This window comes from Balaenoptera physalus (genome assembly GCF_965194825.1).
Source record: "Balaenoptera physalus genome assembly, chromosome: 8".
Lineage (NCBI taxonomy): Eukaryota > Metazoa > Chordata > Mammalia > Artiodactyla > Balaenopteridae > Balaenoptera > Balaenoptera physalus.
The window spans coordinates 85,999,961-86,021,791 of NC_138887.1; the positions used below are offsets into that span (position 1 = coordinate 85,999,961).

At 37.1% G+C, this 21,831-nt stretch overlaps 1 protein-coding gene and 1 pseudogene across 6 annotated transcripts in view; one reads left to right on the forward strand and one right to left on the reverse strand.

The window, feature by feature from the left end:
- IMMP2L (inner mitochondrial membrane peptidase subunit 2) overlaps positions 1-21,831 on the reverse strand; it is a 681,598-nt gene that overhangs the window by 604,359 nt on the left and 55,408 nt on the right. For all 5 annotated transcript variants that reach the window (XM_082472422.1, XM_082472423.1, XM_082472424.1 and 2 more), the window contains exon 4: positions 2,328-2,431. In XM_082472422.1, coding sequence (XP_082328548.1) covers positions 2,328-2,431 — 104 coding nt within the window. The remainder of the gene's footprint in view (positions 1-2,327; positions 2,432-21,831) is intronic.
- On the forward strand, positions 5,946-8,790 carry LOC309665709 (ras-related protein Rab-9A pseudogene; annotated as a pseudogene). Its single transcript has one exon. The product of its transcript is annotated as a ras-related protein Rab-9A pseudogene (transcript).

Here is a 21,831-nt window from a genome sequence, read left to right on the forward strand (position 1 = left end):
TTTTAAGTAAAATCTGACATTTACTGCAGTGTTTATTTATTAGAAAGTTCATATGTCTTTTAAATGGTGCTATTGGAATTGTTGTTATTTTCATTAGTGCTGTGGTTACAAACATGCATAAGCCCTAGTAACTTAAGTATGAATTTATGAACTACGTTTTCCAGAAATGCATATATAATATTACCATAGAAATGCTGCATTTCCACATACTCTGAATACATAAAATGCTGTCCAAGGATAATTTAAAATATAAACTGTCAAACTACCTTGTTTCCAAAGATTACTTATATATCAATAAAATGTGTTATTAATACAAATATTATATTTATCATATTTTATATTTAGCCATAAATTCAAAATTTAGTCATGCATTTCTGTATTAGTCACACATTTCTTACACAGATAGGATATTCTAATGTCAGGACATGTGTCTAGAAAGGATTTTTGTTCATAAAACTAAAAAGATACTTTAAACAGTGTCTTTTACTATATTACATCATGCTAAAGAAGATTTTAGTATAAGACGTTTGGTTCATAAAAAGAAAGCAACAATTACTGCTTAATGATTATTTGTTACTAAATAACATGATACCAATCACTAAGCATTCTTATATGTAAATAGCTCCTGCTAGCAACAAGCATTATGAAAGAAAATTTGTGTTATTTGTACATGACAGAGATATAGCACAATTAACTCATTAAAAATACAGTTCAACCGAAATAGCTACAATTCAGTATATCAACCTCAATTTGAATACACTATTTCTGAAATTAATTTATATAATAAATATCAATTACTTTAATATTTACATAAATGAATAGTGTTCTCTTTTTTACATAGTCTGTGATATGCTAGGGTACTGTTATGGACCCATGCAACCCTGAATTTTAAGGAGCCTTTTTTTTTCCCCAACTACCTATTCAAATTCACTTGGTTGGAGATAGTATGTTTCTCATAGAAAAAAGTTACTGCACAATTGTCTGCTTATAGTGTGACCTCTTTCACTTAGGTGGGTACCCTCTCCACCACTAAGCGAGGATGTAACCTTGTCAAACCAAAGGCAAAAGAATAATGAGTGCACGACAGGCTAACCCAGCATGGAAAGGTTGTTAAGGAGGTTGCAGAAACAGTTCCCTGAATGACAAAATAAAAGTATACTCCAAAGAGTAGGTTAATATTAAAGAAAGCACTCAAGAACATGAGAAGCATTTAATTCCCATCCTTGGATGGCTGCCATATAAAACTTCACTCAAATTTATTTCATTAGTTACTGACCAGATTTACTTAATATGTTTTCAAATCTTGGTAGAACAGGTTTGACTGAGACACATTTAGAAAATATCTGTTTCCACAAAGTACTAGCCAAAGGTAAGTATGAACTAGTAGATAACATTTTGCTTTTACCAATTATAAATTATCACCCAACAAAAAACCATCATTCCAATTCAAGAATCAGAGCTATAAGCTGGAAGTGTTCACCAAACAGGAGGATTTTACTATCATTAAAACAAGTAACAAAAAAAAAAAAAAAAAAACAAATAACAGTAATTGCTACATTGCCACCCCAAAGCACTAACTGGCGTAACAGGGAATCATATTAAAACATTTTTATAAGTAGCTGAAACCAGCAGAAATTAGTCAAGTTCTGTTGCAGTCTTCTCAATGTAAATTTACTTTTAAAATAAACAAACAAATCTCAAGCATGTACTAGGACTATCATTGTGTCAGTTATGTACATTTTGACATTCCTTTTCTACACTATGATTGGAATGAAATTTTTGTTCCGGACCAGTCTTAATACTTTAACAGAGAAACAGTGCCACCTTTTGGTCCCAAACAAAAGCCTCCAGTCTACTAATCTTCCAAACTTCCTTTTTTCAGTTAAATTACCGATATATATAAATGCCACTGAATTTCATGTCACAATTATCATTGTCTAGAAATATTTTATAGCTACACAAGCTAATAAACCATGAGAGTAACATAAGAGTTGCTTCCAAAATGTGGAATTTCAAAATTACCCAAATACCAAGTTCATGTACTCTAGATCATCAATATAATAATTTCTAATCAACATTTCATTAAACACGCTCTGCCAAATCCAGGTATGTCAGTCAACTGATATATTTTAAGTATAAAAGAAAAGTCCTTTCTTATAGCACCGTTACATTTCAAAATTGATTTTGAAAAATGCATTATATCAATATTTTAAATGGACCTATTAATTTAATAATTGACAATATGGTATAAACAGTGAATTACTAGTTAAATCAGATAATTATAAATAATCTTATATATGAATATAGTGTGTTTCTGATTTACTTACACTAATGACACAATGTCACCACGTTGTACTTCAAAATTCCTCACTTTCCAGTGGTTCAAAAGCACCACATCAGATGACTGGCTCCCCCCAGGATTCAAAGAAGGCTAAAAAATAAGATGAAAGAGACACATCTATCATTTGTATTTTTCATTCTTCATGGTTCCTTGCACTTCATAGCTGTAGTGCAGTGCAATAAAACATTTCTAATATGGTAGATTTCAACAAACTGCTGTTCTAAAATAACTGCAAATGATGAGTTTTCAAAAAGGCTCGTTGGGATTCTTCACAGAGAACCAGAAAAAAAAATACATTACCAATACTTATTTGAAAGGAAAGCGTGCTAGATATTCAAATCTTTACTAAACTCCAATAAAGAGCATGGAAACCTGTAAGAAGAATTAAAAGGAAAAAGTGAATCAAACCTCCCAACAAAATATTCGGATAGGATCTAATTCCACAGTAAGTACACATTATCGTTCCATCTGGAGAAAAGAAGAAATAATCTCAAATCAACCAGGAAAACACCCATATGAAGAAGTAAAGGGACCAGAAGAAACGAGTGATGGGATAATCTTGGAAAATATGGGAATTTGCCAATTTGACCTCTCTTTTCTCCAGAGAGCATGCAACAAGGGTCCTGGCTCCAGTTTAAGCCTAATAAGTAACCTGCACCTTAGGATTCAGACAAGTCTAGATGTGCCTAAGGATTGATGGGGCGAAAAGTGAGAAACATTTTATGTAAGAGTTCATCTGAAGGTCAGGAATCATCTAGGCATAAAAAACTGACTGAGGGGCTTCCCTGGTGGCACAGTGGTTGAGAATCTGCCTGCCAATGTAGGGGACACGGGTTCGAGCCCTGGTCTGGGAGGATCCCACATGCCGCGGAGCAATTAGGCCCGTGAGCCACAACTACTGAGCCTGCGCATCTGGAGCCTGTGCTCCGCAACAAGAGAGGCCGCGATAGTGAGAGGCCCGCGCACCGCGATGGAGAGTGGCCACCGCTTGCCACAATTAGAGAAAGCCCTCGCACAGAAACGAAGACCCAACACAGCCATAAATAAATAAATAAATAAATAAATAAAATTTAAAAAAACTGACTGAGGAGCCATAAAGCCAACATACCTGTCACCTGGACAGGGGTGCAGAAAAAGCCAATGGATATCAAGTCTGAAACCTGATGGTGGACAAAAGAATGAGAAAAAGTAGGAGAGCTTTTTCACCATTGACCCTCCAGGGTCTCTGAGAACGTCATAGGGGAAACAGCAATTTCTGCGGTGGTGGGAAAGGTACCAAACCACAGCTGAGGCTCTCCACCTTCACAGATGGTGGCAGCAAGAGGAGACACACCACAGCTACCAGGTCAGGAGCGAGGAAAACAGTGCATGCCAGACAACAGCCTGTTCCTGGAGCAGTAGTGACATACTATTTTTTAAAGATTCCTGGTATTACTTGTAGGTTCTACAAAGCAGATGTGGGCAAAGCTGTGGAAATTTTGCATAGGGGCTATTATCATGATCTTATTTTTGACTCCCCAGATTTTTTGTGGCCAAAAAATATTGGTTATCCTTGGGGGTCTCAAACCCTTCTACAGCTTCTGCAACTCCTTTATGCGATAATGCCTAAATATCTCTAACTTTAGTTTTGAATTCCCTGCTAATCATCACTTGACTATCTGACATAAAATTCAACATGATTAAATGGAATTTGTCATCATTTCCTACCAAAACAATTTTCTTCCTTATTTTCTTACATCCTATTTACCATTTTCCCAGTCAACCAACTTAAAATCTTAATTATCTTTTTACTTCATATCCAACCAGTCACCAAGCTAAAGGGATTTTCTTTTCATAATATCTTTCACTTATGGCCCATCTTGTCTCCTCTCTACCATCATCATATTTCAAGCACCAGTCATCATACAACTTCATGCACCTATACTAGTCAGTCTCTCACCTCCAACTCAAAAGTGCATGATTCTATTTCTTTATAACTATAAAATCTTAAGTTACTTAACTTTATTATACTCCAATTTCCTTACTAGTAAAATGGTGATATTTAGTAACTATTCTCTAATTGATAATTAAAGAATAATAATAGCCAATACTTGCTGAGTACTTACCATGTGCAAGACATTGTTCTAAGGGCTTTACAAATATTAACTTATTCGGTGAGATCATGCATTTAAAGTGCTTAGAATAGTTCTTAGCCCATAGTTAAGCTCTCAATAACTTCTATTATTGATATTACTAAATCACAACTTTAATTAGAGGTTCCTTATCCCTAATAAGGAACAGAGCTGATATGGCAGGGTAAATCCAAGGGGCTGTGTTGGGCCATGGTGCTAGGGTATGGAGCTTTTGCCATCACACAGTAGGGTTAAGCTAAAAGTCATGCTTCCATAGGGGTTTATTCTTTCTCATCCATATTTCTCATTCATATTCTCTATTTCTTCCTCTCCCTCTCTGTCTTTGAGTTCTGTATCTTGCAAGTCCTTTCCCCTTATTTCTTTGTATTTCTCTTCCTACATAACTGATGTGGCAAAGGTGGCCTAGGGGGAGACCACCTGCACATAAAATCTTTCCATTGCACTTGCACTGGGTCCATTTCTTTTCCTTGCCATCAGAGTAGTGAAGAACAAAAGTGATTTAATTATTTCCAACTGCTCTTCCTTAGTGTCTTTTATTGTTTTTCAAAAGTTTGTGATTACAACTCTTAATAAGAAAGACATTTTACACTTTACCCAATACACACATGCACAAATACACACGTCTGAACAAGATGCCACAAAATAATAATTACCTTTACTTCATACACCCTGATATTTTCTTTCTCTCTTAATCCATGTTTTTAAAATTCTGTCTATAGCCAACCATATTAATTTCCCATCCACTATTATTGATCTGCAACCTACAAATAAGTTGTAACCCACAGTGCTAACATCATAGCTTTAGATGATTCTTCTTTAACCATTATCCTATGAAGGCTACTTTCTTCTGGAATTCTACCGTCAGTTCTTTCATCTTTGCTTTATATTATTTCCTTAGAAAAATCATCAATATTCTCAGTTCCAAATACCATCCATATACCTATGACTGTTAAAAGTGAAGTCCCAAATCACTTCCTCCTCTATACTCAACACATAGCACTGCATACTACAACACTTCACATACTGTGATGTCAGTTTTATTTACCTGTCTCCACATCTAAGCAGGAAGCACTTTATCCATTACTGTGACCCCTAGTTAAATTTATACCCTACCCCCCAACTGCATTTCTGAAATTCTAGAACATAATTCTAATTGGTTGCTGGGCATCAAATTTGATCAAGCCATTCCCCTACTTAAAATCCTTCACTAGCTTCCTGACACTACCAACATGACTGTCTTCAACATAAAAATCAAGAGATATATGATCTGCAGGACCCTACCAATCCCCACTTACATAGTTCCTACAAGTTTCACTAAACCACAAGCAGTGCTCTCTATACACAGGTTACTTCCTCACACTCCCAAGGCATCATCGAAGCAAAATTCCTGCCTGACATGTTTCCCCCTCTTTCCCTCTTCCCACAATCTGTTTAACTCATACTTCAAAACAACACTTGAGGGCTCCGCCCGTCACCATGCTGTTCCCTCAGTGCTGGCCCCCGGCAGTGCCGCCGACGCCTCCTGCCCGCAGGGTCCTCGACCCTCTCTCTTTCCTCCCTGCACCCCGACGGGCTGGCCCGGAGCTCCCGGGCTTCCTGCGTGTGGCCGCGAGAAACTCCCTGCGCTCCTATAATGCGCCTGGCACAGTGGTGAACGGCTTTTCCTGCCGTCCGTGTCCAGGTGGATCTTCCCGACAGCCCTAGAGATAATGCTAATATTTGAACTGAACAATTAAGGGTTCTGAAATCAGAGATCTTGAGATTAAAAATGTTAGGAAAATCATCGCTTTTTAAAGTAATTCTCCTTGGAGATGGTGGAGTTGGGAAGAGTTCTCTAATGAACAGATATGTGTCTAATAAGTTTGATACCCAGCTCTTCCATACAATAGGTGTGGAATTTTTAAATAAAGATTTGGAGGTGGATGGACATTTTGTTACCATGCAGATTTGGGACACGGCCGGTCAAGAGTGATTCAGAAGCCTGAGGACACCATTTTACAGAGGTTCTGACTGTTGCCTGCTTACTTTTAGCGTCGATGATTCTCAAAGCTTCCAGAACTTGAGTAACTGGAAGAAAGAATTCATATATTATGTGGATGTGAAAAAGCCCGAAAGCTTTCCTTTTGTGATTCTGGGTAACAAGGTTGACATCAGCGAGCGGCAGGTGTCTGCAGAAGAAGCTCAAGCCTGGTGCAGGGGCAACAGCGACCATCCTTACTTTTGAAACAAGTGCAAAAGATGCGACGAATGTCACAGCGGCCTTTGAGGAAGCAGTTCGAAGAGTGCTTGCTACCGAGGACAGGTCAGATCACTTGATTCAGACAGACACAATTAGTCTGCACCGAAAGCCCAAGCCCAGCTCACCTTGCTGTTGAAGTTAGAGAGGTTGCCCGTGCGATCTAACCAGCTCACACACTTGCACAGATAAGCACAGGGTGAAGACGAGAATTAGTGTTTGCAGCGATGGATCATGTACTCATAAAATTAAACTAACCATATTACTGCCTTGTTAGTGGGTGGGAGAAGGGACACATCCACTCACAGGAGACTCTATTTACTCAGTAATGGCACCTTACATTTATAAGTTGTTAACGGTTGTCTAATAATGTTTAATTTAAATATGTATGTTACAGAGCTAATAAATGAGATGACCAAGACTTTGTAATTAAAACAAAACACTTGAGTATTCTAGAAGTTACTGTTTTTCCCTGGGAAAATGGAGAACTACTTTTTCTATGTGTATATTTTTATGTAATTAGCATTCTGTTCCTGGTTCAGGGAAAACATGTCCTAAAGCAATAATGTTAGATATTAAAGATTAAAATCCAGAAAAAAAAAAAAACAAACTTGAATTCCGTGAGGCAATCTCATAGGAATTCTTTCCTATCACTCCTTATCTCTCCTCCCCATTCCCATCTTCAGTCTCCATTAGGTGATCAAAACTCCCAAGTTCCCCATCAAAACCTGTGACTGCTGCTATCATAGCAGTTTTAAGCACATATCATAATTATTGGATTGTCTCTCCAAGAGTCTATAAGCATTTTGAGAATAGATTATTTCTTATGTCTGTGTTCTTCATACGTGGGCAAGTAAGGATATTAATAAATTTTAGTGGAAAGAATTTTTTTTAAATCAATTAATGAAATTTCCAAAGACTCCCCAAATCAACATGCCCAAAACAGAGACCATATTCCATCCTAGCCCCAAAATATACTTCTATACTCTCCTCCTTAGTTAACAGTATCACCACTCACCTTATCCCCCATACTAGAAAACTCTTGAGTCCTTCTCAACTTCTCTCTCTGAGTCACCTATCACCAGACTTTCCCTCTTCCCAGAATGCCTTTTCCCTACTTGGAAAAATTCTATTTATCTTTCAAAGCCCAGCTCAGATGATGGTGACTTCTCTGTGAAGCCTTAAAACAAAACACAACAAAACTTGAAGTTCCCTTGCAGAAATTAGGAAATTACTTCCTGGTGCTCCATGGTTAGGGACACAATAATCCCTATAGACTCAAACCTTGACACTTGCATTCATCTTTCCCTTACAGAATCAATCATCTACCAACTTTTCTAATGTTAATTGTTAGAACCAAAAGGTAATGCATTGTAAACAAAAGATTTATGTAGGGGGAAAAAAACCCAGAAGGAAGCACGTCTAATTTCAAGCAGTAAAATATTAGAATCATTAGTCAACACCTGGAAGACCTTGTTTGATTTTTACAAAGGAAACACTAGTTTTCTTTTACCTTTCCTCTCCTCCACAAGGATAAATTAATCATTCCCCCCACCTGTGCTCCCTTAGCAATTTAGGTAAACTTCAGGGATAGCTCTTAAAACCTTATAACGGGTATCTGCCTATACATATGACCCTTTCACTGTAAGTTTCTCAATTGCAGGAACCATACTTTATTCATTTTTGTATGCCCAATCACAGAACAGTGGCTGGAAAATAGTATTTCTATACTTTGAAGTTTAAAAGATTAAAGGTGTTTGAAAGCATATTTAACTAAGATGTTTCCCAAGCAATGTATGTTATCTAAACAATGTATACGTCTCTTGGACTTCCCTGGTGGCACAGTGGTTAAGAATCTGCCTGCCAATGCAGGGAACACGGGTTCGAGCCCTGGTCCGAGAAGATCCCACATGCCGCAGAGCAACTAAGCCCGTGCGCCACAACTACTGAGCCTGCACTCTGGAGCTCACAAGCCACAACTACTGAAGCCCGTGCGCCTAGAGCCCGTGCTCCGCAACAAGAGAAGCCACCGCAATGAGAAGCCCGTGCACCACAACGAAGAGTAGCCCTTGCTCGCCGTAACTAGAGAAAGCCTGTGTGCAGCAACGAACACCCAACGCAGCCATTAAATAAATTTAAAGAAAAAAAACCAAAACATTATGCCCATTATGTTTTTAAGTTTCATTTTTAAAACATACATACATATATAAATAAAGGTATACAGTAAAAAAAATCTTAAATTAACTCTGATGGATGAGATTATAATCTTCTTTTTCTTTTTTTTTTTGGAAAAAATTTAAGTTACATTAAAAAGAGGTTATATGCTTTGCTCTGACCTAAGTACTATAACATTCACTCTAAGAAAGACAATATAAGTCAGAAGATTTCAACAGATGTTAATAAATTATGTTAAACCTTGAAATGGCAGATATCAAACCTGCTTTTGAAACAAATACAACACGGAAGTTGAGCTTTAATGTTCTCTCTGATCAATCTGAAGGATTTTTATTTCTTCTACAAACAAATATTATTGTCAAGGTATCCTAAATTCTCAACTGTGTCTAAGTTCAAATCATATGACAGTTTGGGGGAAATATATGTTTTGATTTAGGAAAATATAACTCCCCTAGAGAATTAAACAGAGACATGATAGATTTCTCACCTTGTAAGATTTAGCCACAGCCAACTAATAAATGATATTATTATGGTTTTGATTTTTTCTATAAATTTCTTATTCATTTATTTTCTCATTCACTCTTTAATTAAAACAAAAGAAGTCCACAGCCACAATTCACTACCGATAGTCTACCAATAAAGCCTGGTTTTAACCTCACTTCTTTGGGAGCAGTATTGTCAATCTTTTCAGACCTATAATGAGCACTACCCACCCTGACTATATACAATCTAAAATGTTTAAATAGTATTTTGTGCTTTTCAATAAGATAGTCCCCTGTGGCAGCCACAGGAACCAACAGCAGCCCCCAGACTTCTTTTGAAGAACCATTATTTTAGAGAACTGATTGGTAGGGTGAGGTGCGCCAGAGTGGGACTATTAAAGTAAGAGAAGAAACTGAAATAATACTTCATTGTAAACTTTCTAACATTGTAGCACTAGCCAGCAAGCAATGAGGTGCACTTAAAATAAGTATATTCTGATTACAGAACAATTATTATTATTAGACGCCATACTTTTGAAAAAACATGAATAAAATTGTGTAAAATGTCATCTTCCTTCTCTTGCTATTCAGGTGTCTTATTGTTTGCATGGCTTCTAGAGTTCTCAGACTTGTCTTACAAGGTGTGCATAATAAAATGGACTATACTGTACCCAAGTCTGCATGAAGCTTTAAGTTGGAAGTGGAGCATTCTTTCTAGGTAAAGGGTACTTATTACCCATAGCCCTGAATACTTGACCCCCTACAATGACCATCCATCTAATTCAAAAATTATTCAAACTTTTGACCTCAGGGCCCTTAACCTGGCAAGGTGATAAAAACCTAGAGTCACACATACATACTCAGTTACACTTGAGTGCTAAAAGGAAGAAATTCATATCATAAAGCATCTCAGGAAATGTATACTTATTAAGTCCTAGTTACATTTGACACTTTATTAATAAGTTGAGAATAATGGGCTCCTCACACCTGCTCCAGCTTCCAGAGGCTCCCCACAGGAGCATCTGGCAATATCAGGAGGTCCCCATTAGAAACCTCCCCGCTTCACAGAGTCGCTTTAGAGCTCTGGCCTAGACCAGTCACTCCGCCTTGACCAGATAATCCTGGCAGCCTCTCTCTGCTCACATGTGTAGACTTTGGACAGGTTTCACATGAGCTGGAACAGAGATATATTTTTATATGCCCAACTTAAAAGACAACAAAGGATGCCTTTGTTAAAGAAGTGAAGTTAGAAAAATTAATTCATGCTTTCTTTTACTCATTCATTCCTTCATCACTGAAAAACTCCTGAATTCCAATTCTTTTAGGCATTGTGCTAGGCAATGGGATTCCTCACTCCTGAAAATCCAAATATGATTCAAATCACATTTTATTCAGAGATTTAAGAGCCTTTTAAAAAATATTCACTTTAAATTGAGGTGAATATTTTCTCATCCTTTTGATATTTCTGCACGAAATTTTATTCACTGAAAAATAATTTGTATTTCTGTAGATACTAAATTTCTTAACTTTTCTTTAAAAAGCAAGCCTTTAAAGCTATATTAATAAAATTTTTAAATGGACATATACCATTTTAATTTAACTTGGAAGAATAGTGAGTTGCTAATTTTTCATTCTTTAGATTGTATTTTCTATGTATATATAAGAGACACATCAAAGTTTTACAGGCACTCTCATATATTGCTTGTACAAATAAAAATCTTTACAAACTATCTGAAAGGTAATTTGCCAAAATGTATCTAAAGTCTTTAAAGTGGTCTTATCCTTAGGCCTGGAAATGTCATATTTAGAAAGTTATCCTAAGGAAATAATCAAAAATATGTACAAGGATGCTTATCATATATTATTTATGATAGGTGAATAACTGAGCCAACCTAAATACCTATAATAGAAAACTGATTCAAATAGTAATGGTTAAACCATATGATATATGGATACCAGAAGCCATTAAAAATCACATTGCAGAGAAATATTTAAGGATATTTGGATATGTTTGGCAAAATAAATTAGGTGAAAATGTGATAAATGGAAAAAAATAAATTGGTGTGATCCAGCTTAGAAAGGGAAGGGAGGAAGGGAGAGAAGGAGGGAGGGAAGGAGGAAGGGAAACTGCAGAAAGGTATGAGAAGAACTTATAATGGTTTAGAAATGCAAACTTTTAGTCAAAAGTCTGGGCTTAAATCTGTGTAATCTTCAACAGATTAATCTCTCTTCTCCTGTTTCTTCATCTGTAAAATGGATTAGTAATAGTACCTTCATCATAGGATTTCCGGGCATATTAAACAAACTATTATATTTAAACTGAATACTATACTATAATGCCTGGAACACACTGATCACTCAGTACTTTTTAACTATTAGTATTATACAATAACATCTTAAAGTAACTAATTCTGGAAGGTGATGTAGATTATTTTTATTTGTGTATTTTTCTATACTGTCCAAGTTTTCTTCAATCAAAATGCAATGCTTTAGAGAAAGAAGGAAGCAATTAAGCTTTTAAAGGAAAAAAAGCATCTGATTCTTTTTTTTTTTAACTAGAGGAGTATCTAATTTTATTTTATCTATATTTTTTCACAATTTTATTTATTTATTTATTTTATTTATTTATTTTTGGCTGCATTGGGTCTTCGTTGCTGCACATGGGCTTTCTCTAGTTGCGGCAAGCGGGGGCTACTCTTTGTTGTGGTGCGCGGGCTTCTCATTGCGGTGGCTTCTCTTGTTGTGGAGCATGGGCTCTATGCGCACGGGCTTCAGTACTTGTAGCACGCCGGCTCAGTAGTTGTGGCTCATGAGTACAGCGCAGGCTCAGTAGTTGTGGTGCATGGGCTTAGTTGCTCCGCAGCATGTGGGATCTTCCTGGACCAGGGCTGAACCCGTATCCCCTGCATTGGCAGGCAGATTCTTAACCACTGTGCCACCAGGGAAGCCCCAAGCATCTGATTCTTATATCTTTTTATTACAAATATTTTTGAAGTTTGCTTTCTTCTTAAGTTCTTTAGTGTTTAAGCATCCCCTTTATTCACATCACTGTAACTACACTGCAAGGTTACAATCTGCAAACTTTCTGGTTCAATGCAATAATGCAATTACTACAAAACACTACCATTAAATATGTGTATGGTGTTTCCCTGCTAATAAAACATATTGATATAGCTATTCAAATTAATAGTTCTAATTAATCACAAAATGAAATAGATGATGTATAGTTAATGAAATATTAAATTGATATAAATAAACATTTCTACATAGTAACAAGAAGACAGATTACTATATGTAATCTAAGCCAGCTACATAGATACATCTATGTACTGACACCAAGATACATCTATATACTGATGAATCTTTAACATCCTCATAAAACTGAATAAGGCCTTCTTATTCACTAGTACGTCCTTCTCCATTGCCCAGAAGAAACCACGTTTCCCTCTGATGTGCCCTCCTGACCTAAAAAAAAGTTCATAGTAAGATGTGTAGCAACAGAAAGAAGTTGGTTCAACAAACAAAAAAAGGTTTTTAGGAGGCTGATGGGATGATTTCCCCAGGTGTACATAACTCCAAAGAGCCCAAACTCCCAAGTAGGTGCAGTGCACAGCAATCTATTCACTTCACGTGTAAAATATCTGTAAACAAATCTGTGAAAATGAGACCATGGATTTTAAATCCTTCAGCTCTTCATTGCTGAACCTGATACTGCATCATATGAAAAAAAAAAAAGCCCCCATTCTAGCAGTACAAGTGGGTATAAATAGAAATTTTGGTCCATGGGACCTCTGAATTACATAAATCAAAGCTATTAGAATTCAAGGGATTGACTGTGTAGAAAACAGTCTATTGAAAGGAATCAAAAAGCATTGTGGCAGATAAAAGGGACAAAAGCATACAATCTTTATATTACTCATCTACTGCTATAAAACAAACTACTCCAAAACTTAAAACAGTAATCAGCTATTTGCTCTTGATTCTCTGCATTTAGGCTATGCTAAATGACTAACCAGGTGGTTAGTAAGCTAGTGTGACCTGAGATCGATCATTCAGGCAACTGCAATCATAGGGATAGCAGTGATCCCAGAGGACAAGCTCCACTGTGTAAGCATCTAACAAACCTCTGTAGACATGTTCGCTATAATTCCACTGGCCAAAGGAAGTCATATGGCCAAGCCAAGAGTCAGGGTAGGAGTCTACAAAAGAGCTTGAGAACCAAGAGGCATGGCTTATAGGAGTTGGGGGTAGGGGAGGGGATGTTAATGTAACAATCTATCAAAGTTCTGCCCTCTGGACCCAATGAATCATATCTTTCCCACAGGCAAACACATGCAACCCTTCCCAGGATATCCAACATCTCCTCTGACTTTTGCAAAAGGATCAAATTTTATTACCTCATAATATGCATCAGCTCCAAGTATGGATGAGGATACAACTTGAATGCAGCTCATCTTGAATCAGAAGTTTACGAAGCAGAAAGAAAAAATTGTCTGTCCCCCAAATATCCAACATACAATGGAAAGACAGGGGACAGGATAACTACAATAGATTTTAAAAAGGAATGGGAGAAACACAGAATTCATTTATCCATACAGGTCTAAAATCCAGCAGCAGATGTTGTCAGAGCCTCCTAACACAGGGACAGGAATGTTCTTTTAATTAGAGCCCATTTCTGTTATCTGGAATGGTTTCCTAATCTATTCTTCTCCATGGCTCTTTGCTCTGCCCTCTGGGCTTTGGGGTTCTTTTTAAATAGAAATGCTGCTATTCATAGTAAATTGAGGCCAAGAGGCCTCTTTTTAAACTGACCAGCCCTTTTAGTATAAGCCAATTCTAATCTCTTAAAACTTTGTAGACTTCCTATGCATCTAACTGAGCTTCATTCTATTCCCCCTAAAACTATATCCATAACTCTTTCAAACTAGATCTTTCTCTAATTTGGAAGTGTTAGGGCACAAAACCCTTAAGATTCTTATCAACTTATCATCTCTTTCATCTAGCTAAAAGGATCTACCTTAAATCTTTCTAAGGTCTTAATAAAGAGTACTTGATATTTACTCCAGGCCACTTTGTACTTTAAGAATCTTTTGCCTGCCAGAGACTATGAAAGAAACAGTTTTATTTTCCAATACAGAAATTCCTGGACACCCTGTATTTCCTCTAATTTCTGCTTTAAGTTCATTTCTCTCTTCCCATACCTTATACAAAGCTATCAGAAGCCAGTTGACAATTTCAATATTCTGCCTGGATCCTTAAGCCAGATCCACAAATTCAGTACATACATCTTCTGTATTCTAAGTTCCTGTAAGTGACAGTTTTTAAAATTGTTTCAGAACCATAAAAATGCGTCATCATCATTCCAATCTCCAATAACAGTTTCCTCACCACCTCTCCAGATTCCATTAACAGTTTGTCATTTTTCCAGCCTCTGCCAACAATCCCTTCACCATTTTTCTAGACCTCAACTGCCACCCAGTCCCAAAACCAATGCAACATAATTTAGGATTTTGTTATGGCAGCACCTCACTAATAATACTAATTTTAGTTTCAGTTACCTATTGCTTCATGACAAACCATTCCAAAACTGTGCCTTAAAAGAATAACCATTTATTTGATCATGATGCTGCAATTTGGGCTCCACTCAGTGGGGGCAGATCCTCTGCTGCTTTCTCCTGTGGTCACTCATGTGTGTAACCATATGGGGCTCAAATGGGGCTGGAAGTCCTAGATGGCCCTAGTCATATGTCAGGCATTTACCTGGGGATTATTGGCAAGAATGTCTCATTTGTCCTTCAATGTCCCCTCTAGCAGGACAGCCTGAGTTTCTTGCATGTTCCCAGTTCACAAGTGCTCACCATGTTTCCACTTGAGTAACATCTGCTGATGCCCCATGGTTAAAGCAAGTCACATGGCCAGAGTCAATGTGGGGGGAACTATACAAATCAATGAGAGAGTTATGATTCATTGAGAAGCTATTACTGTAAAAATCTATAAGTCTCCCATCCTAAGAGAATGTGCCATTCTCTCAGCTAACACTCTGTGCTTCCTATTGGTCATTTTAAAAACTACAGAAATAAAAGAACGGTATATATTGTAAGAAAGAAAGAGAGCAAGGAAGGAAGGAAGGAAGGAAAGGAGGGAGGGAGGAAGAAAATTCGCTGGTAAAACAAATAAACTAAATAAAGCAAAAAAAATTAACAGACATTCTTAAAATGTCTTTAAAAATTAAAAAACATGCTTAAAGCTACAAAGTGCAGAACACACATTTTAAAGTTTTAATAAAGTAGAAAGATAATATAAAAGTAAAATTAGGAAGAAGAAATAAAAACAAAGTTTATAAACTAGTAAGAAAATCTAAAATGAAAATAATATAAATTGATAAAACAATTGGTATGAGATTAGAAACAAGAAAATAAGCTAAAACTAGCACAGATATATGGTAAATAATTCAACAGACAAAAGGATGGGTAATAAAAAATATATTTTTAAAAAATACTATGAGTTAGAATTCAAAAGCTTAACAAACCAAGGCAATCAGGATTTTTCAAGCAAAAGTTGTTTGCATTTTGGCAAATCCCCCAACAATCTCTCATACCCAAGAGCTGGGGCTCTCTGTAAAAAAACAGTTCTCAAACTTGAGCATTTACAGAGCTTGTCACAATGCAGATTCCAAGGTCCTAGCAGTGATTCTAATTTCATAGATCTGAAATGGGGCTCGGGTACACAGGTAGTGTTAATAAAAAAGGCCCAAGAACCACACTAACTGCAAAAGGGCTTTCTCAGGCATTGCGCCTCCTCATCCTTTGTGTTGCATTTACTGCTTGAAGCCGTTACGACAAGCCCACATTTAAAATTTCAGAATCGGGCTTCCCTGGTGGCGTAGTGGTTGAGAATCTGCCTGCCAATGCAGGGGACAGGGGTTCGAGCCCTGGTCTGGGAAGATCCCACATGCCGCGGAGCGACTAGGCCCGTGAGCCACAACTACTGAGCCTGCGCGTCTGGAGCCTGTGCTCCACAACAAGAGAGGCCGCGACAGTGAGAGGCCCGCGCACCGCGATGAAGAGTGGCCCCCGCTTGCCACAACTAGAGAAAGCCCTCGCACAGAAACGAAGACACAACACAGCCATAAATAAATAAATAAATAAATAAAATATTAAAAAAATAAAAAATAAAAAAATTTAAAAAAATAAAATAAAATTTCAGAATCAAGAGCTAACGTGCTCCACTCCCTTAGTTATAGCTCAATGTGAGCAGCTTCACCCTTTCACTCCTCCCTCCAGCAATAAAGCAGCATTTTTCATATTACAGGTCGTGACCAGTGAGTGAGTCATAGAATCAATTTAATGGGTTGTGACCAGAATAGAAAATATCGGAGGGCATTGCACATAATGATGGTAATTACAGTTTAAGCACTGTTACATGAAACTTTTGTTTCAGTCGCGTGTCTGTGTGTACAATGAAAATCTATAATATGAGTCATGGGCAAAAAGGTTTGAAAATTTCTGCTATAAAGAATATGATGGATTCATGAAGGAGCTAAAAAGTTTTTCAGGTGCAAAGTGCAGAAACACCCTCAAATTTAAAGGAAAAAAATTTTAATGATGATAACTTCATTTTATCATATTGCTGTAGGGTTTAATTATTCAGGCACTTCAATGCTTCAAAGAACAAATTTAATATGCAGTTATTCACCATCCTCTTGAACAGGCAGGTGAGAGGAATATGGTCCCTTTCTTTTAGAAGCTTACAAAGTAATTAGTATTAACCCATAGTTAAGATGACTAGAGGACAATACAAAAGAATTTATAATCATAAGTTAAATTTACAGGGCTGTAGGATTTCAAATAAGTGAATGATGGAATTAGGGAAAGCTGTGTGAAGAAGATAGGACTTGAGTTTAGCCTTAAAGGAAGTATAAGATAAGAAAAAGCAGACAGGAAAAGGTATAGTATTAAGTCTTGTTGTATAGTCAAACTAGGCTAACTGCCTATAAAAAGAATCTCCAAAGCTCAGTCTATAATACAATAGTGAGTGTATTTACTACACCCACTCTTGGGTGTAGTACAATACACCCAGTACTACACCCAGTCATTGGGAAACCCACGTTCTTTCTATCTTGCAGATGCACCACCTCCTGTGGCCTCCAAGTCCTCAACAGGATCCTCTGCATCCAGCCAGCAGACAGAAGACAGAGCATGGATTACAAAGAAGGTTTTTATGGGTCAGGCCTGGAAATGGCACCTCACTTTCCTGGTCTTTTTTCACTGGCCAGAACTTAGTCACATTTGACTACTAGGAAAGGTAAAAAATACAGCCTAGGACCAAAATGGTGTACCTCCATTCAGCACACTCTCTCTCTCACAACTAAAACATCCCAGAGGTAATTAACAAATACAGGAAGACTCTGAAAGATGTAAAGAAGATATACTGGAGGCTAGGGACCTTAGGACTTGAGGAGTGACACGGTGGCAAGTTCCCTGGGTTTTCCTTTTGCTTCCCGTGCATCCTAGATGAGGTGCTGGAGAAGCCTGCAACCAGGAACCACCAATAGGCAGGACAAAAAAGCCTGAAGAAGATCCTATTTTTTACCCAAAAGACTGTAAAAGCATGGCCAAGTGGAACAAAAAAAACATTTTTTATAATACCTGTCCTAATCCAGCCAAACACCAAAGGAAAAACTGGCCCAACACCATCGTGTCAGTGGGCTGAGCAGGGACCTAGACTTCCAGCCTCACCCAGCAGCAGTGAGACTGGGCAGGGTCCCTTCACTTCCCCTGACCCGGCAACAAAGAGGTAGAATGAGAGGGCAGGCAGTGCAAATCAGCACACTTTCTCCTACCCCAGTGTTCATTTGGCAATTTCTTTAAAAATTAAACATAAATGTACCATACAACTTAGCAATTCCACTCCTAGGTATCTGCCCAAGAGAAATGAAAACATGTTTATACAGAGACCTGTACACAAATGTCCACAGCAGCATTATTCACAATAATGAAAATGTAGAAACAACCTAAATATTCATCGACTGGTGAACAAATAAACAGAATGTGATATATCCATACAATGGAATACTATTCAGCGATAAAATTATACCAACTATTGATATATAGTACAACATAGATAAACCTCAAAACACATTATGGTAAGTAAAAGAAGCCGAACAAAAAGATCACATATTGTTTGGTTCTATTCACAGGAAATGTCCAGAAAAGGCAAATCTATAAAGCAGATCAGTGGTTGCCTAAGGCAAGGTGGAAGCAAGAATTAACTTCAAACAGGCATGAGGGATCTTGGAAACTTTCTAAAAGGTGATACTGTACAGCACTACAAATTCACTAAAAATCATTAACTCACTCAGAATGGGTATAAACCTGTTTTTTAAAAACTAGACAGAATAAAATAATGAACTACCATGTTATCCATCATCTAGAATCAACGTTATGAACTCATGGCCAATCTTGTTCCATCTGTAACCCCACACCACTTTTCCTCCTCTAATATTAAAATAAATTTCAGCTATTTTATATATATACATATATATACATGTATGTATGTATATTTCATTGCAAATTTTATTAGATTCATAGTATAGAAGATAAGGATTTGTAACCTAATCACACATCATTTTTATACCTTAAAAAATATATTAAAGCACACTTTGCTTGACCATTTTAAATAACCTTTTGTTGCTTTCTCATATTTTCAGTTTCCTTTTTTATTTCTTTAAACATACTACATTTAACAGCTGATAGTTCTAATATCTAAAGTCTTTAAGGCCTGATTCTACCACGGGTTGTTATTGACTCTCACTTAAATCATTCACTTCTTTGTATGATATTTTTTACTGTGAGATCATGTTCATCAAACTTTGCATGTGCCCAGGAGGACTGGTGATAGCTTCTGCCAGGTGCCTGAGGCTGCCCTAAACCCCTGTCCATTAAAAATTACTATCTCTGTTTAGGGTTTTTCAGTTACAGTGAAAGTGAATTCAAATCTCAATTCCACATTAGGGTTTTTACCCGGTACTCAGAGACCTGACAATTTTTCTCTCATAACAGATTCCGGTTTTAGTTTATCAGTTCCCTAAAGATGTGTCTCTTCCATGATACTGAATTTATTCAGAATTTCTATCCCAACTCTCTACCTTGTATCAGTCCAGGGCTAATCCCCATGTGGCCATTAAAACCAAAACTCTAAGTTACCAGGAAATGACAAATGTCCAGAAGACAGCTGATTATTTTAATGTGTACTTACTACTCGAGAAATGTATTCCCCCTTACGTGTGGTCTCTGGTCATTTCCCTTACCTTCCTGCAAGGTCACTATGCATTTTTAAAGATCTTTAATGTTTTATTTATACTTTTTAATGAGTTCGGCATTGGAAATATTTTCAAGATGTCTGTTCTGCCATATTTCCAGAAACTGAAGTCTAATTCCTTCTTAGGAAATCTATAATCTTCAGTTTAACATAGGGTGTCTTCCATCAACCTGAGTATCAAAGTTTAAAATCTTTCATCTCCCACTTATAATATAAGCTTGACTGAGCTCTGCCCACCAGAGCAACAGTCACCTCTACCCACCACCAGTCCCTCCCATCAGGAAACGTGCACAAGCCTCATAGATAGCCTCATCCACCAGAGGGCAGACAGCAGAAGCAAGAAGAACTACAATCCTGAAGCCTGTGGAACAAAAACCACATTCACAGAAAGACAGACAAGACGAAAAGGCAGAGGGCTATATACCACATGAAGGAACAAGATACAAGCCCAGAAAAACAACTAAATGGAGATAGGCAATCTTCCAGAAAAAGAATTCACAATAATGATAGTGAAGATGATCCAGGATCTCGGAAAAAGAATGGAGGCAAAGATGGAGAAGATGCAAGAAATGTTTAACAAAGACCTAGAAGAATTAAAGAAAAAACAGAGATGAACAATACAATAACTGAAATGAAAAATACACTAGAAGGAATCAATAGCAGAATAACTGAGGCAGAAGAATGGATAAGTGGTCTGGAAGACAGAATGGTGAAATTCACTGCTGCGGAACAGAATAAAGAAAAAAGGAATGAAAAGAAATGAAGACAGCATAAGAGACATCTAGGACAACATTACACGCAACAACATTCGCATTATAGGGGTCCCAGAAGGAGAAGAGAGAGAGAAAGGACCAGAGAAAATATTTGAAGAGATTATAGTCAAAAACTTCCCTAACATGTGAAAGGAAGTAGCCACCCAAGACCAGGAAGCACACAGAGTCCCATACAGGATAAACCCAAGGAGAAACACGCCGAGACACACAGTAATCAAACTGGCAAAAATTAAAGACAAAAAAAAATTATTGAAAGAAGGAAGGGAAATATGACAAATAACACACAAGGGAATTCCCATAAGGTTAACATCTGATTTCTCAGCAGAAACTCTACAAGCCAGAAAGGAGTGGCATGATATACTTAAACTGATGAAAGGGAAGAACCTACAACCAAGATTACTCTACCCTGCAGGGATCTCATGCAGATTCGATGGAGAAATCAAAAGCTTTAAAGACAAGCAAAAGCTAAGACAACTCAGCACCACCAAACCAGCTCTACAACAAATGCTAAAGGAACTTCTCTAAGTGGGAAACACAAGAGAAGAAAAGGACATACAAAAACAAACTGAAAACAATTAAGAAAATGGTAGTAGGAACATACATATTGATAATTACCTTAAACGTGAAAGGATTAAATGCTCCAACAAAAAGACACAGGCTTGCTGAATGGATACAAAAAGAAGACTCATATATATGCTATCTACAAGAGACCCACTTCAGACCTAGGGACACGTACAGAGTGAAAGTGAGGGGATGGAAAAAGATATTCCATGCAAATGGAAATCAAAAGAAAGCTGGAGTAGCAATACTCATATCAGAAAAAATAGACTTTAAAAAAAGAATGTTACAAGAGACAAAGAAGGACATTACATAATGATCAAGGGATCAAACCAAGAAGAAGATATAACAATTATAAACATATATGCACCCAACATAGGAGCACCTCAATACTAAAGCAACTGCTAACAGCTATAAAAGAGGAAATTGACAGTAACACAATAATAGTGGGGGACTTGCTAACACCTCACTTACACCAATAAACAGATCATCCAAACAGAAAATTAATAAGAAAACACAAGCTTTAAATGACATAATAGACCAGATAGATTTAATTGATATTTATAGGACATTCCACCCAAAAGCAGCAGATTACACTTTCTTCTCAAGTGTGCATGGAACCTTATCCAGGATAGATCACATCCTGGGTCACAAATCAAGCCTCAGTAAATTTAAGAAAATTGAAATCATATCAAGCATCTTTTCTGACCACAACGCTATGAGATTAGAAATGAATTACAGGGAAAAAAATGTAAAAAACACAAACACAGGGAGGCTAAACAATATGTTACTAAATAACCAAGAGATCACTAAA